Source organism: Strigops habroptila, chromosome Z, assembly GCF_004027225.2.
Source record: "Strigops habroptila isolate Jane chromosome Z, bStrHab1.2.pri, whole genome shotgun sequence".
NCBI classification, from domain to species: domain Eukaryota; kingdom Metazoa; phylum Chordata; class Aves; order Psittaciformes; family Psittacidae; genus Strigops; species Strigops habroptila.
In genome coordinates this window covers 23,475,896-23,492,750 of record NC_044302.2, presented here as the reverse complement: position 1 = coordinate 23,492,750, position 16,855 = coordinate 23,475,896, and the positions used below count along the sequence as shown (strand labels likewise).

General features: G+C 44.9%; 1 protein-coding gene across 9 annotated transcripts in view; it reads left to right on the top strand.

Annotated features, from left to right (window-relative positions):
• The first annotated feature begins 3,884 nt into the window (after positions 1 to 3,884).
• CAST (calpastatin) overlaps positions 3,885 to 16,855 on the top strand; it is a 62,597-nt gene continuing 49,626 nt past the window's right edge. For 7 of the 9 annotated variants that reach the window (XR_003995110.1, XM_030512577.1, XM_030512575.1 and 4 more), the window contains exons 1-2: positions 3,885 to 4,098; positions 9,306 to 9,371. Coding sequence is in view for 7 of the 9 variants with exons in the window: in XM_030512577.1 (XP_030368437.1) it covers positions 4,057 to 4,098; positions 9,306 to 9,371 (108 nt within the window). In the remaining 2 variants the exon portion in view is untranslated. Of the gene's footprint in view, positions 4,099 to 4,282; positions 4,383 to 9,305; positions 9,372 to 16,855 lie in introns of those variants that run through there. The other 2 variants (XM_030512573.1, XR_003995112.1) reach the window with 2 other exon arrangements.

Here is a 16,855-nt window from a genome sequence, read left to right as displayed (position 1 = left end):
TAACTACTCTAGATAAAAATCCAGTTATACAAGAAATTTTGTACTTTATATTGTAAATTTGATGAATGACTCACAAGCTTGCAGTAGTGCTGTTATGCAAGCTATACTAATAAAATATGTACGTTTGGCAAAAATTTCATCTGATCCTGCTAGAATTTTGAGCACCTTTTTATTCAGAGGCATTTGACGTCAACTGGTGCCCTTTGGAGACAGGAACATGGTGGGGAAAAATGAGTCTGTGATTCTAGATTCCAATTTTAGACTCCAAATAACTTCAATTACATGTAAACAGATCCATTAACCATAACTCTAAATGACTATTAAAAGCATACAAAATGTTTTTTAAATACTTGTTTATATTACACATTATTACAGTAAAGAACCAATGTGGCCACCTGCTGTTGCTCCAACCAATATACATTGAACAGGCCTACGTCTGGAGTATTCATCATCTCCTGCATCTGTTTCTGGTCAATCCTCTGCAGAATTCCACTACCAATGCCATGTCAAATCTCTGCAGGTTTTAGCAGGTTTGTTCGCCTGCAGATGCTCTGAAAGAGTTAAGCAGAAAATGCAACAGAAAACAGAATGTGTCTTTGAAATTACACACCTGTATGCTACTGAAAGCTGCAAGAAAAACTTGATTTTCCTAATTAAAGCTAAGAAGTGTCAGACTGATTAGGATAATTACTAGCAACTCTTCCACTCAAATATCCAAATCTTTACCCAACTGAACAAACTGTTGGGGTGGTGTTTAGGCCTGCAGTAGTTGAAGACCTGAGTCAGTCACCTGTCAGTTGAGATCACTTCTGTAAGAGAAATGAGTACCTGCTTTTCTATCGCCTGGTAAACATGTGCGGTCTACCTCCACTACATATAAAAGTAATCTAAACTAGTTAAGAATAAATGTATGCAGAAATTGCCAATAAACAATGGCCTCTTACAGCAGTGGCAAACTACATGAGCCTTCTAATAGAAACAACAGTGCCAAAGCCCCTCACCCAAAGCCAGATTTCCTTGCAAGGCTGGAGCCCAGTTGTTTTCCAAATTGCTGCAGACGCACACAGTGGCTATGGAACTGGAGTCAGTGTCCAGGCAGCTCTCCTCCTTTGTGCAGCTACCAAGTGCTCAAATCTCATCAACACTCATCTAATTCATCATCTAACTTCCTACTAGGAGAGCTCAGAACTGACGATGTGCATCTGGATCAGCAGAACCCTCAACGTCGGCCCGGCGTGATACAGAATGACACCAAGGATTTCGTGTGCTACTGCCTCATTGCTGTGAACTCCACAGTTTCAGCTACTGTCAGCTCCAGTTGCTGGTCATCAGGCACATAGTAATGAGCAGGGTAAAGCTTGATGAAGGCTTCCTGGAGCACTGTCTCAGCAGGGAGGGTCTCCTGCCTGCAGCCAAGGAATGCAGTACAATCTGTTAGACCTGTCAGAGCAACTGCAGATAAAACAGCACACAAGAGCCTTACGTGAAAGCCATGCATTAAATATGGTCCTTGCCTTGGTCTCCTCCAGAGCACCTCGCCTAGATGCACATCCTTGTAAGATGGTCCCGAGTAATTGTTTTACACTTCCACAGCCAGACACAATGCAGAGCTCAGGGAAAGGCTGAGTACTAAAAGTTTTAGGCAGGTGACCTGTCAAGTGGAATGCAAATCCCAGACACGTCACAGGCTGGAATACTTCAGAGACTAGCTGTAAATCTGCACGTAGCTAATCAAGAGGAAGATCAGGGACTGATTTAGGCAGATGACACATCTGAACCATGCTTCGTCTTTGGAGGTTAAAGCCAATCCCCAAGGTCTCTAGGGGTCCACTTGTCTCCTCTCTGTCTGACGGGGGAATGCACAAGCAGTAATCGGCTTTACAGACTTCCCACTAAGTGGCTTGCCCTACTGCCTCTTCCCCAGAGGAAGCAGGGAGTAGCTGCTTAGGTGGTGAGCACTTCCTGAAGACTCAGACACTTTTGCTTCCTTCTGCTGATAGACACAGCCTCCTCGCACATGCTTGTGTCCAGGAACCACTGCTGCTGTTACCTCTTCAGAGTACTACAGCTCATCCAATGGCTGTTTCACCCAGCCAGCGTAAACCTGGGATCCCCTAAGCACAGAACAATCCTAACACCTTTTTATTTTACTTAAACTGTGCATAAACAAGACCTGGGCAAGACAAAACTGGTGAACTGTGCCAATTCCTGCACGCACCCCATGTTTGAGTACAGGCAGCAAGTCATCTATTGCATTTTGAACCCCTTTCACTGGAGGTTGACTTATGTTATAATTCATCATTCTTGCCATAATGCTTCAAGAATATCTGCCACACCACTTCAGTCACAATTTGTTTCTTTACTGAGGCAGCCTCAGGGAACCGCTGTTGGTAAACGATGAATTTTTCATTCCAGCTACATATCCACATGAACAGGAGACTTGGCCAAACCAGGCTCAGGATCGCATCATTCCTGCTCACGAAGCATTTTCCAGTTTTTGGTCATGGTGGCTTGGATGTGCTTCATCTTCCTTCCTGAGGAGAAGGACTTGGGGGTGTTGGTTGATGAGAAGCTCCCCGTGACCTGGCTTCAGTGTTCACTAGAGCCCAGAACCCCCCCGTGTGCTGGGCTGTACCCCCAGAGCGTGAGCAGCAGGTCGAGGGAGGGGATTCTGTCCCTCTGCTGCACTCTCGGAGACCCCCCCCCTGCAGTCCTGGTCCAGCTCTGGGGCAACAACACAAAAGAGATGTGGAGCTGCTGGAGCGAGTCCAGAGGAGGCCACGGAGATGCTGCGAGGGCTGGAGCAGCTCTGCTCTGGAGACAGGCTGAGAGAGCTGGGCTTGTTCAGCCTGCAGAAGAGAAGGCTCCAGGGAGACCTTAGAGCAGCTCCAGTGCCTAAAGAGGCTACAAGAAAGCTGGAGCAGGGCTTTGGACAAGGGCCTGTAGGGACAGGACAAGGGGGAATAACTTTAACCTGACAGAAGGGAGATTGAGATGAGATTTTAGGCAGAAGTTCTACCCTGTGAGGGTGCTGAGGCTCTGGCACAGGTTGCCCAGAGCAGCTGTGGGTGCTTCATCCCTGGCAGTGCTCAAGGCCAGGTTGGACAAGGCTTGGAGCAACCCGGTCTAGTGGAAGGTGTCCCTGCCCGTGGCAGGGGTTTGGAACTGGATGATCTTTAGGATCCCTTCTAACACAAACCATTCTATGATTCTATGATTCCTTCAGCTCTGACTGACCATGACCTGTTCCTGCAGTATTTTGGAAGAGCCCCCACTACACCCCGGGCAGCTAATTTGTGTAGAATTACAGAGACAGTGACATTTGGGTCTCACTCTTAACTACACATCAGACCTGGAAAGCCTTTCCGCTTAACAACCCTAGCTATGCTAAATCCCCTAAATATGAGCATTACCACCACACCGACACACAGGATATATGACCAACTTCAAAACCAAGGGCATGGTTCTACAGGAAGGCATGAAGACGTTTCCTGCCTTTAGTGTGGGTTCAGGCCAAGGCGCTGGCAAAGGCTGGAGGCTGGCAGAGGAGCCGGGATGCCAGAGCACCCACAGGCACCCACTGCCCGGCTTCATCTCGGGGGAAGCCGTGAGGGTAGGATCTCTGACAGGAGTTGCCTCAGTGCCAACCTCCAGCTGAGGGTCGGGTGTCCATACCCAACGCTTTTTCAACGATAAGGTCTTTCGTGAGCAAAAGAAAAGGATCTGTCCACTTCGCCCCTTGCCCCCAGACCTCCTGTGTTCAAGAAAAGCTACCTTAGTTCCGGGTGACCGTCGCCCTGCCCCGACGCTCGCGGGTCGGGGGCCCGCCCGCTACCTCCTCCACACCCAAGCCACCACCGTGAACCGCCGCCCTCTTCCCCCCCGCGGCCCGCCCTGTCCCGGCAGGAAGGGGAGGGCCCGGCCGCCGCCCCAAAAAGCTCTGGCACTGGGACTGCTGCGAGCCCTGGGCCGTCGCCCCCCCCTCTTCGCCGGCCGACTCCCGCTTCCCCGGGGCCCGCAGCAGCACCGGGGTAGGCGGCAGGGAGTCCGGCCGCTATGTCTCAGCCCGGGACGGGGACGCAGCCGCCCCCCGCCGCGGTAAGGTGGGGCTCGGCCGGCGGGGCGGGTGGCTGTAGGCCCCGGGGCGCTGTAGCGGTGGCGAAACCCGGGGCGCTGCCCGGGCTGCCCCACGGGCTCGGCGGGGCCGTGGGTGCCGCCCTGCTGCCGTGGGGCCCGGCGGTGGGAGGCCGCTGCCGCGGCGGTGCCGCCCTGGGGTGGAGGCGGCTGCTGGGGCGGGGTACGGCCCGGCCGTGGCGAGCCGAGCCGGGCGGCAGGGAGCAGAGAGCAACGCCATGGCTTTCGCGCGGTGGTGGTACGCCATGGTAAATGCGGTGCTGCGGCGGGGAGCCTGGGCCACCCCGGGGGAAGGCAAGGGGAGGTGGCGAACCGCGCCCGCGGGCGGCCTCCTCTCTCTGGCTTTGAGGCTTAGGAAGGAATAAAGAAAGGATTTTGCGGTGACAGGAGGAACATCAGCGGGTGTTTTTTTAAGCGTTCGTGCAGTAGTGTTTCAGGTCAGATGAGAACGTGGTGTACTTTGGATGTACTTCCGTCGTCCCGCCGCGGTCTTGTATAAGCAACACTGAAAACCTAGGGGTTTTCGTGCTGTTGGCTGTTTCTGTCATCTTCTGAAGTAAGGTGAGGCTTGCTAGCTCATGAAAACTGCACCTCTCGGTCAAAACACAGCGATGTGCGACATAAGGCAGAATTTTTATGGGGTTGTTTCTTGTTTGGAAAAACCCTAGTAGTTTTGTGGCTGTTCTCAGGAACGTATTCTTAACTGCAGGTAGGTAGTGGAGTTGCCAGGAATAGTTGTCACTTGCTAGATCCTCCCTGTGTAAACCACAGCTCTCTTGATGGCTCCACGTGATTTGGCTGGATTTAGGTCGCTACTCATTACAAGTCTGCAATGGCTTTTGAAAGTCTTCTTTATTAGTCATATGAAGAAACAGTTGGTCTCTCTACAGAATAGTGAAAAAAAAGTTTGCGTCCTGTTAAAGTTTTATGGAAACCATGCACTGCATAAGGTGGGTTTCAGAAAAAACATAATGGATTTCCTGAGTATATAATCAGGTAGATGGTGTCTGTTAAATTTATAACTGTACTTTTAAATTGCTGTAAGTAGCTTGGATAGATGTTCAGAAACGTTTGTGAGTATTGTTTGTTGTGTCAAGTCAAATCAGTGATACAGTGTGGTGGAGGTGACACCAAGTTACAAGGACCAGTTGAGGAATTGCTGCCTTAAGTGATGACATGAATGTTAAAAGCATTGGTTGTCCTGGGTCACTGAATCCAGTGTACAGAAAGATACTAAGACAGTGTTCTACCTGTGATCAGGTAAGGAAACCACTGACCTGCATGCTCCGTTGTAAACTCATGGTTACAGTTTTGGCACCAGAATAGCACCTGCAGGCCTCCATGTGGGACTGCAGTCTGCGCTGGCCTAGTGCAATGTATCACACAGGCCTGGGAGACTTTTCTAAAGGATGAGTAAGGGAAGCAGAAAAGGTGAGAGAGAGGAACAGGCATAGAAGGGATTCACTGGTTGCTCTACCAAGGTTTTTACTGTCTTGTGTATTTAAAGCAGAACAGGAGGCTGTAATAAGAATTTAGGTTTTCCCTTTCTGTTCCTTACATTGCTTGATTGTAGTTCCCCTGCCACGTCTTTCCATTTGGCAGTCTCCTGAGCAGCATCACTGATCTCTGCCACCTTCTCAGTTTCAACTGAAAACAACAGGTCAGATTCCTCTCTGCATGAAATGATACATCTCCTTTAACTTCTGCAATGCAAAGTTGGTTGACTTAATCTGAGAGTCTTGCAAGGAGGCTTCCCTTCTCACCCAGTGACTGAGTGTGTTGTCACTGCAGTCCTCTGAGATGCTGCGCAATGGCTTTGAACCAAAAGTTCATTCATGCTTATGGGTCTCCCAAGGTTTAGAAGGAATTTCTTGATGCAAGACCTTTAGTTGGGGTCTGATTTGTGTAAGCGCAGGCTGAGAATGCAGTTGTGTGTTAAGTTTTTAGAATTTTGCCCTGTGCTTTTCACTGAGGCCAGTTTCTTTCTAGTTTATGAATGCTCTTTGAATCAGAAGTTAACATTGTGTCTATAAAACCATAGTGTCATGACATTTTTGTGCACTATTGAATAGGATGAATGTCTCAGGATAAACGTTCTGGTTCGTGATACTTCTTTGTATTTTGTGAACATGTGATTATGGGCAGGTTTGTGTGTTTTGGTTTTAATTAGTAAAGTTGGAAAATATTTTGGGCCAACTTAACAACTCTAAGGAATTGTTGTTAGTTCCCTAGTTGAACTAGAAATGTAACTTCAACTGTATGCCCACTGTCTGTGTGACAGAGCCGGAGCTGTTCCTGTCCTCTCACTTGGTTATGGATATGTTTCTTTGGCACTGTAGGGAAAGATGAGTGGAAAAAGGGAGGAGTGCCCAAAGGAAAAGTCAACTCTGTCATCCGCTTGGGAAGGTAAAGGAGCAATGGATGCATACTGTCCTGGAGAACCTGAGCTTAGTCTCTTGCTAAGCAGATTGATTTATTTGCCCTTTTTTTTTTTTTTTTCTTTTCCCTTTCCAATAGAAGGTTCAAAGCTTGGAAATACAGAGCAGGAAAGAGCTGTTGAAAGGCATTTTTGAAACAGGGTCTCTTTTCGTCTCAAGCATCAGCTGTTCAGGGGACCAGCACGGTCTTCTCAGAAGGTGTATTAGGAAGTTGATGCCTTCCCATGTTACCTTCTCAGGATGGCAGACTTTCAAGTGAGGTAATACTTTCATAGGCTGTTTTATTATCCGAGTCCAGAGAGTATCAGTGTTGAATGTGCACACAGTGCACGACTCCAACTTACTGGATAAAAAATTACTTTGGTTGGGCCATATGCCATATGTAATGTATTTGGCCTTTAAGTCGCGGGCTCGTTGTTGTAGGTGTTGTTTGGCACAGCCTTCTAGAGGGAAGACAGCATGCATTTAATCTCTCTCTGGCTTGAATTTAGGGGTAGTAAAGTTGTGGCCATTGTCCTGGTCCATTCCTTGTCCTCTCTGGCCAGTGAGGCTGCCCTGGGGTCCTACTGGGACGTGACCTTGATACCCTGGTTGAGGGAATGCTGCCAGCCCCCTTGTCCTGCCCTCCGCAGGCAGCATAGACAGCTGTGCCTTACTGTCGGATCGGAGGATGGGAAAAGAGGAAAAGTGAGTCCTGAGGCAGGCAAACACAAAAGTCTTGGTGCCCAAGAGGGGACACTCTGAGCTCAATCTGTGACTCACTGGGGCACAGCATTATCTTCCTCTTTGCAGTCCTGGGACTGGAGGCCCAGTTGATGCTGTGGTCCTGTCTGGTATGGATTTCCTTGGTGTGAAGTTGAGGAGATAGATTAGGGAGAAAGGGTAACATCAAATTTGGCCCTGGTAAAAGCCTGGCACACTCTGTAGGAACTAAGAAAGGCTGCTGCATTCTGTGAGTTGTGTTAGCAAAAGAAAAAAAAAAATCTAAGCTTTAAATGGTGTTGCTGCTTTTAAAGCTATGCCCAAATTTGAAGAAGCAAATGAATAAAAGCAATAAAATATGTGCAGGGTACAAAAAGGCATACTTGCTTTGTTAGCTGAATTCAGGATATCACTTGGTGCCAAGGATATCTGTTTAGGAAGAGAGCTGGTCCACACAGCAAAGTTTTGCTGGGCAGGAGCTGTAGCTCCTGAGAGTGTAGCAGTGCTGACTCTGGGCTTACCACTTTGTAAGCAAGAACACACTCATTGAGGTTGCCTTCAGAAGTATGTGGTGTGTGCTTTTCTTGTAGCAGTAAAAAGTATAGGTAACGGGGTTAATTGTGTCTATGCTGAAAGTGTTATTACAGCACACCGAATCAATTAATCTCTTACATAAAACAATAACCTACAAGGATTGTTCTTCCTCTGAAGAGGCACAACTGGAATATGAGAATAGCATTTTCAGTTTTAAAACTTGTCAAATATCTTAGTCATGCCCAAACTAATTTTAAAAACTTGAATTGTTAGAAGTTGTCTAAAACAATTTTTGAAAATTTTGTCATAGACCAAAATAGCGGAAACAGATTAGACACATGCTGTTCATTCAGCTATAGTATTTTCCCAGCGTGTCTGCTGATGTGCTTGGACACGTTCCTATTGAAGATAGTGCAGTCATACATGGATCATTACTTTCTCCCTATAGCCATGTAAAGAAAAATCTATACGAACTCATTATGTTAGTGGGTTAGCAAATTTTACCTCCTGCTGCTCAGTCCTCGAAACGGAAGGGAATAAATGGGTCTCAAATCATCTCCTCTCTTAACAAAATGAACTGGACATGAATCCTCATTCCCAGATGTCTCAGTTGCTTTTGGAAGTTAACATTAGCAGAGATATTAGATAGTGGTGACTTCTGTATTCATAGTAAAATGTCTTGCTTTTTACATTTTTACTAGTCTAAAGATTAAACAATTTGCTTTTGAAAAAGGTTTTTTGAGGGGCTGTATTCACCACTTTCAGAGATGCAGAGAGTAAAACATGAGCTGGGTGCCAGTGTGCATGCTGAAAAAATTCTGTCCTTCTGTACACTGCCGCACGTGGGCAGCAGATGGGATTGCACATCAGGTTAGATGAACGCAGAGGTTTAAAGTCCTGGAGGGAACGTAAGATGCAGGAGGTTTGAGAGATCTGTAAGAACTCTGTTTCCTAATGTGCACCCGTGCCTGCGCTGCTACAGCATTTATTTCTTGCATATCAGCAGCAGAATTCTGGAAATCCGAGTAACAGCTTTCTTCCAGGTAAAGAGGGCTGGGCATAATGAGCATTCTAATGTGTCTAAGCAGGTCTTGGAGTGCTCATGATAGCGTACATCATGTTGGTCTCTCTGAGAGATGTTCAGTTTCTGCTGAAGCTGGTGGGACTGACAGTGTTTCTACAGCCAGTATTGGAGAGTGCTGTGCTGGTGAGGAATGAGTGGTAAGCTTAATATCTTCCAGAACTTGTCACAGGAGCAGTCACATTACACGTACTGCCCTAGCATGACTTTCCGACTGTGGTTTCACTTGAAGCTATCCAGCAGGTCATTTAGAAATACTGTCCATTAATGAGAAGGAAAACTTAAAATGTTCTCTTCGGTCGTATTGTGGTAGGTGAAAGGCATCATACATGCAGTAAGATGTTTGGGAATTTCTCTACATAGAAGATATACTGTAAGATCTTAATAACTACATGCTTATTTTCTCTATTTAACAGCATGGTGACAAGAAGGCAAGTGGAGCTTCTTCCAAATCAGGAGAGAAAGGAGGAGATGTGGCAGAGGTAAATTCAAGTATTTGAACATACTAAGAATAGTTGGTAGTGAATTTCCTCCTATACAGATTTTTGTGTTTTGATAGCAAAGTAGTAGTTTTCAGATAATTAAGTGGTGACTGTAGTCACTCACTATTCATTCCAGGAATGTATAGTTCTGTCTTGTGCTGCTGAGCAGCCTGCTGAAAATATTTCTTCGTTCTGTTGATCCTTTCACAAATATTTCACATTTGTATTGATGGAAATTATCTCGGTGGATGTGTCTGTTCTGCAGTGGAGGTATACTGTGGGACGCATCTGATGGTCCTAGTTTTTCAGTTGTCGAGAAGTACAGATGAAGCAAGTGCACTGTGATGCTTTCCACCCTGTCTGCATCCTGGCTTTTCTTCCAAAGATACAAATTCAAATTCCTACATACATGTTGCATGTCTCGGCCATTTCCTGACGTGCTTGTAAATATGTGGGCCATGTTCTATTTTAGAAAATATACTTATTTGTCCTGCCTCCTCAGAAACTGATTCAAGAGTCACTGCTGGGTTATAACACTGGGTTTATAGAAGCAATTTTATAGTCAGAAGCAATATGGGTTGCAGGCAGTGTTAGGAACAGCACTTGGAAAGGTTAGCTGTCTCTGTGTTAGCCACGGGGAGGTAGGTCCTTATGTGCTACAGTGAGTCAGGCTGGTGTTACAAAGAGAAGGTGTACAAGTCAGAATGTGAGTCCTGGCACTGGTAATTAGTTCCCCAAGAATCTCTTCTATTGCAAGCAGGAGCAGTCCTTCTGCAAGGAAGGCTAACATTAGATACAGAGAGAGAAGAATTTGTACATATGCCTGTTACTAATTGTCTACATGTTGGCTTTAAATGTCAATCATTGATAAAATGAAGCTAGAAATAGGCATGCCTGGTACTGTGTTCACAGCAGAAGCTATGTGGAAAATAACTTTGTCTAAGCTGTGGTGCATTTAACTGCACTGCAAATCAAGGCCAGTGAATGCTTTTACTACCATCCTCTGAAGTAGATGATTAAAGCAATTACCTTTCTTTCCTGTCCAAATACCAAGGAAGGCTTGTTTAGCCTGGGAACATGTTCCTCCTTTCCTCTTCAGACAGTTTTAATTATAGCTTAAACAGCATTGTTCTTTTATACATTCTAAGTTTAATGCCAAATTCTTTGACTGCATGTTGTTGCTCTCAATATAGAAGTGCTGACTTCTTCGTGGGAAGGCTGGGAGGTGAAGCGTATAGTTTGGCTTGTGGAGTTACTGTTTCTGACCTCTCATTGGGAAGATTATTTCTAGCTAGCAAAAGAAGTTTTTGCTTTTTGAGTCCTTAGAATCTTGCATGTGTGTTTCCTCTTGCGAATTTATTTTTATATTTGACTTGTTCCCCATTCACTTTACAATGCTTGAAAGTGAAAGTAGGTCAAATCACTTTTCCTTAGGCCCACTGAACAGCTTCAGGTCCACCTTGGTTCACATCCACCTCCAAAGCACTCTGATCTTTTTAAGCAGTTGAGGTAGCAATTAAAATGTTTGTACAGCTTTCCCAAGAGTCTTCAATGTCATGTTTTTGTCTAAAAGTCAGAGGTTACTCCTGCTTTTTGAAGCAGAAATGTATGATCTATCTGTAGATAGCTGTAGACAACCTTGTCTAGAATATTGAGTTTGTTCACCTCCCTACAAGAAAAGATTTGGTAACGCATTATAAAAATGACAAGGGAACATGAAGGTCTTTGAAGAATTCATATTTGTATTAAAGGGAAAATTATTAAAGCCTCTATACTCATTGTGTAGCTAAAAATGACAATAAATGACTTTGTCGCTTTGGTTCTTTGGATATATAGTGAGTAGGAGATGCTAATTAGCTGCATCATCAAGGAGAACTCAAAATGAGTAAGGTGTAGAATGGACTTCTTAAGCCTTTCATTCTTAGAGACTTAAAAGTAGATTGAAAAAACCACAGCAGGTTTACTTTAAATAAAAACCTGCTTGGTAAGACATGTACTTGGACAGAGGTGCTGAGGAGATTTAATGGCTCTATCAGATTTTTCCATTTCTAGCATCGTAATATGATACAATAATGCTTTAAAAGAGTCAGGAGTTACCACTGTGAAGATGATCTATTTAATAACGCTATAGTTTTGGAATTGCATACAATCATAGTGAGGAGTATGTGCGTTTTATCTGTGATGTACTAACAGGTGTTAGTTCATAAGATTGTTTCTTCGAGAAGTATTTACTTTTTGTTTCCAGTAGCTTATTGCTGAACTATCACACAGTACTTTCGTCCTTAGATATTTCAGTGTTGTATAAAGGAGACTAGACATGTTACCTGAGTGAGTTAGTTAAAATGTGGGGAAGGGGAGATGCTGAAGCACAGAGCTGGATTTGCCTCACTGAAGGTCATCCAACTGCTCAGTAGGAGAGAAAAGAAACCAGGTCACCAAGAACCAGGCTGGCCCACTCAGTGTGTGATAAACAGCATCCTCAAAGCTCAGAGGCGAAGCCATGAACTCCCTGAAGGCAGTGAGCCCTTCCCTCTGAATCATGGAGGAGGCCTCCCTTCCTGCATGGTACTGGTAGCACAGCTGGCAGCTGCAGTTTGTGTCTACTCCTCATTTAAAAATGCAGCTTCTAAAATCCATTGTGTTCTACTACACTGGAGGGAGCTGACACTAAAGTTGCACAGCTAGAGCCTGCTGACTGGCTGGAATAGGCAGACAGCAGGTGAGTTCAGCAGCAGTTTCCAGCAACCTCCATTCTGCTGGATGGCTGCACAGGCTGGAAAGTAAAGGATGCACACAGTCCTTCCCTGCTGCTCTTCCCAGCTCACACCTCTTCTGCTCAGTGGCTGGAAACATAAAGTTTAGCATAGTACTAGGGTTCCAACTCTTCCTTCTAGAGTAATAAATATAGTCTGCTCAATTTCTGAAAACAAAGACTAAGATGTGGCCTTAAGGTTATATACCCATTTTACTTTAACCCTGATCCTTCACAGTAGCCTGTGGCAATTACTTGGAAGCCCTTTGGTTGCATTAATACTCAGTGCATTGCATCTATCACAGGAGAGAGATACTGTGGAAGGGTTTCAGAAGGGACAGGACTGTGATATCCTGCTTCATAGGGCCGTGTTGCTCTTGGAAAGATTGATCTGCACTTCATTACCTATTAGCAAAGGAAAGACACTCAGACTGGTTTGCCTTATTTCAGCGGTGCTACTCAAGCATGTCTAGACAGACTGGGGGATCTACTTGCAACAGGAATGGTCAGCTTCAGGTCGAGATACACATAATCTGTTAGTCCAGTGGTGAGCAACTGAATGTGTATCTGTACCTGGAGTCTTGTAGACGTAGGCAAAAGATCTGCTGGAGAGACAAAGCTGGAAACTGCAGGTATGCTAGTATATGTAATCGAAAGAAGATACACACTTCTTTATCAGCATAGTTGACCGTGAAAGTGTGTGTGTTATGGTTGTATTAGTCATTGCTCAAGGACAGAGGTTCAAGTCACAGGGATATAATGTCTTGGTTGTCAGAACCTTACATTTGTTGAATTCACATTCTAAGAAGAATAGGAGACTTCTTCATCTAAATCAGCTTTAATGAAACATTTTAATTCCTTGCGAATGTGTGTTAGGTAGATATTAACAGAAAAAACTGTTGTTGGAATTGGTGGTTGCTCAGGCACTTGAAGTTGCTGCACGTTTGCAGCTGGGATGCACGTGACACCCAGTAAAAGTGATGTGCTGCCATTTTCCTGTATCTGTCTGTTTTCTCACTGTGTTTTGACATTGTGGTTCTGAGTCAACATGTTTGCAGCACGCCATTGCAAAGTATATGGAATAGGAAATTTCCTTTTCCTTCCCTGGAAAGACCTGTCCTCTTTTTACCGTCGTAGAGGGAAATACTGAGGAGAGCTTCTGTATCTAAAAAAACTAGTCTAAAAAACTAGCCTGTGAATTGGTGGCATCTGAATGTAAAAATGTGGTATTAAAAGGAAGACAGAACCATGTATTCTAGGAATTTGAAGCCCCAGCTTGGAGTGGGGCCATGTTTTACCAGGTATGGTATGAAACAAGACCCTCCCTAATGTGTCCTGCCGTTTTGAGTCATGCTTTACAGCAGCATAGTCAAAATACCTGCTGCTTGCTCAGCTCATAATTCTTAACAGGAAATATATTCTTTAGTTTGAAAAGATGACAGTGGTAGTTGGCACTGAAGTATTACTGTCCTTTTGAAGTTGATTCTTTGTTCTGACCTCAGGATTTCTGGGATAGTTTTTAATCCTGATGCTTGTCATGCAAGATTCAGTTGCTCAGAGTCCAGGGGCATAATGCTGAGTAATGACTTTATGAGTGGTAAAAATCTGTTGGGGTGCCCAGTCCTAGTCTGCGTTATGGAAGTGCATAAATAACTTTGACTGGAGCGTTTGTGAGGTTTCTTCCTACTTTGGTATCAAATTATTTATTTTAAACTGCATTGTTTATTTGGGTTTTTATCCACAGCAGGGCACCTGGTGGCTGCAGGGGAACATGGTCCTCAGTGGAGGAGTGGAGGGTTTCTGAGCAGTACAGAACCAGCTTCTTTGCCCGTCTTACTTTCCTGTTTTGGTTTTTCTTCAGCTAAGACACAAAAGGTAGTTGTCAAAAGCATTTCTAGGAGAAAGGCTGCTCATTCTTTCCTCATGTGATTTTTTTTTTTTTCTTTTTTTTAAACTGTACTCTATGCATTCTCTTTGCAGTATTATAACACTTGAATGTTATAGTCCAAAATGAATATTTAATCCTTATTTCTAGACATCACTCTTAATGCATGTCTTCCCTCAGAAAATCTACGTATCAAAGAGATATATATTTTATCTCTCCTTTATTAAACATGGGAAATTAGTATTTCACTCTGAAACAGTGTTTTGGCTTTTTGTTTTGAAGCCCTTGCTAACAATGAAGAGTAAGTTATAAGCACCTGTATGCCAGAGCTTTCATTCCTTCACGCACAATTCTGTGCAGGCTCTTGATAAAGAAGATAAGCTTTGATAATTCATTAGCTCTGTTACTATCAGGTTGGGAAGCAAGATGTGAGTACAGCTGCAAGGTGCTGCTTCAGCTGATTATGTCTGAGACTGTCACAGGAAAAAAACTCTTCCACTTTTAGGAAGGGGAAAAGATGGGAACAGCTCTGATGGATTTGTTGATAAAGGATATCAGAGCTGGTTTGCCTGGAGGGAGCACTGTGGGGAGGATGCTGGGAAGCACATAAAACCATTATTTCAATAAGCGTTAAAGAAGGATGAACCCAGCAACATGATGTGGCCAATTTTTCTGCTTTTACGAATGCATTAAGGGCTAGATACCAAAGAAGTTACTGTTGAAAGATAAGCCTGGGAACTGAAATGTATTACTCAGCCTGCTATGAGAAGTATTCAGTAAAGAATACTGATTTGATGTAGTGGCTTAAATTTCCATGTAGCTTATCTCTAGGAAGGCTTTTTCTACTCCAGAGAATTTATTTGCTTCTTTTCCTTCTCTCTCTCCTACCTGTGTGTCTTTATTGCTGTTCCACTTACGGTGAAACAGAAAAATGTATACATTAATAATTTTCCCTTCATACTGTTTAATTGGTTAACAGAAGTTCATGCTCAGAACAAGGATTTATTTTACTCTGTTAGGTTTTTTCCCTAGTTCAGGCTTGGGGAGATGTGTGGGGAAGGCGGCTAGATTTGTATGTTGGGTTTACGTGGCAAGGTTTTGGTAGCAGAGGGGCTACAGGAGTGGCTTCTGTGAGAAGATGCCGGAAGCTTCCCGCATGTCTGATGGACCCAATGCAGCCAGCCCCAAGACAGACTCACTGCTGGCCGAGGCTGAGCTTGTAAGTGACAGTGGTAGCACCCCTGAGATAACATATTTACAAAGGGGGAAAAACCCTGTGTGCAACTGCAGCCAGAGAAAGAGTGAGAACATGTGAGAGCAGCAGGTCTGCAAACCCCAAGGTCAGTGAAGAAGGAGGGAGGAGGTGCTCCAGGTGACAGAGCAGAGATTCATTGCTCTGCAGCCCATGGTACAGACCATGGTGAGGGAGGCTGTCCTCTGCAGTCAGTCCATGGTGGAGCAGATATCCATCTGCAGCCTGGGGAGGACGCCATGCCAGAGCAGGGGGAGGCCTGAAGGAGGCTGTCACCCCGTGGGAAGCCCATGTTGGAGCAGGCTCCTGGCAGGACCTATGGCCCCACAGAGACAGGAGCCCACAGGGGAGCAGGTTTGCTGGCAGGACCTGTGACCTGGTGGGGGACTTACACTGGAGCAGTCTGTTCCTGAAGGACTGCACCCTGGACGAGACCCTCGCTGGAAAAGTTCGTGATCCCCTGAGGAGGAAGGAGCAGCAGAGACTGTGAGTGATGAACTGACCACAGTCCCCATTCCCCATCCACCTGTGCCACTGGGGAGGAGGAGGTAGGGAATTCAGGAGTGAAATTGAGCCCTGGAAGAAGGGACGGGTGGAGAGAAGGTTTTATAAGATTTGGTTTTATTCCTTATTGTCCTTCTCTGGCTTGATGAGTAATAAAAGAAACCAACTAATTAAATTAAATTAATTTCCTCAAGTCAAGTCCATTTTGCCCATGATGGTAGTTGGTGAATGATCTCTCCCTACCCTCACCTCGACCCATGACCCTTTTGTTGTATTTTCTCTCCCCTGTCCAGCTGAGATGGGCAGTGGTGGAACGGCTGGGTGGGCACCAGGCGTCCAGCCAGGGTAAGGCTGCCACACCTTGTGCCTGAAATTTTTGAATATGTTGGTAGATGTTGTAAAAACTCCCTCTGCAAAACAGTATTTATTTGTGGATTTTCAGAGCATCATAGTTACATTAGAAATAGTCTTATGTAAGTCCTGAACACCATGACCATGAGGTCCTGAACCAAAGGTTAAGCCTGAGGTGAAAGTTGGGAGCTGTGATAATGAAGGTATACCCAGTATACTGATTGCTCTTCAAAGGTCTGCTCTTTTTTGACTTTCTTTTTTTTCCTGTTGTTTTTGAAAATGGGAGTAGCAGTTAAAATTTTCTGTTCCTTCAACAACTTAATAACGTATTTAAAAGTTGAAGCATTTGTGGATAATACTTTTTACTGAGTCTTTCATGCACTACGTCAGTAAAACCCAAGGCATTCTGCATCTTGATACTGTCTCTAGAAAATTGCACTGCATCATACCTCTGTCACCTGCCTTCAGGAGCATTGCCACCTACGGCTGGAGGACTGCTGGTTTCTGGAGGGAGTTAATAATGTTCCTTGTAATGGGGGTTGAAGGGTGTGTGGAAGGAGAGTGTCTGCTCCTTTAGGGGTATCTGGTCAAATGAGCCGTAAGGAGAAAATAGCAAAAACAAACCTGACTACTTGGTCATGTAAATAACATGAGGGAGGCTGCAATAAGAACAAACCTGACTACTTGGGCATGCGGAGCGTGAGAATATTTATCTCCTCAGCTGGAAGGGTAAGGAAGGG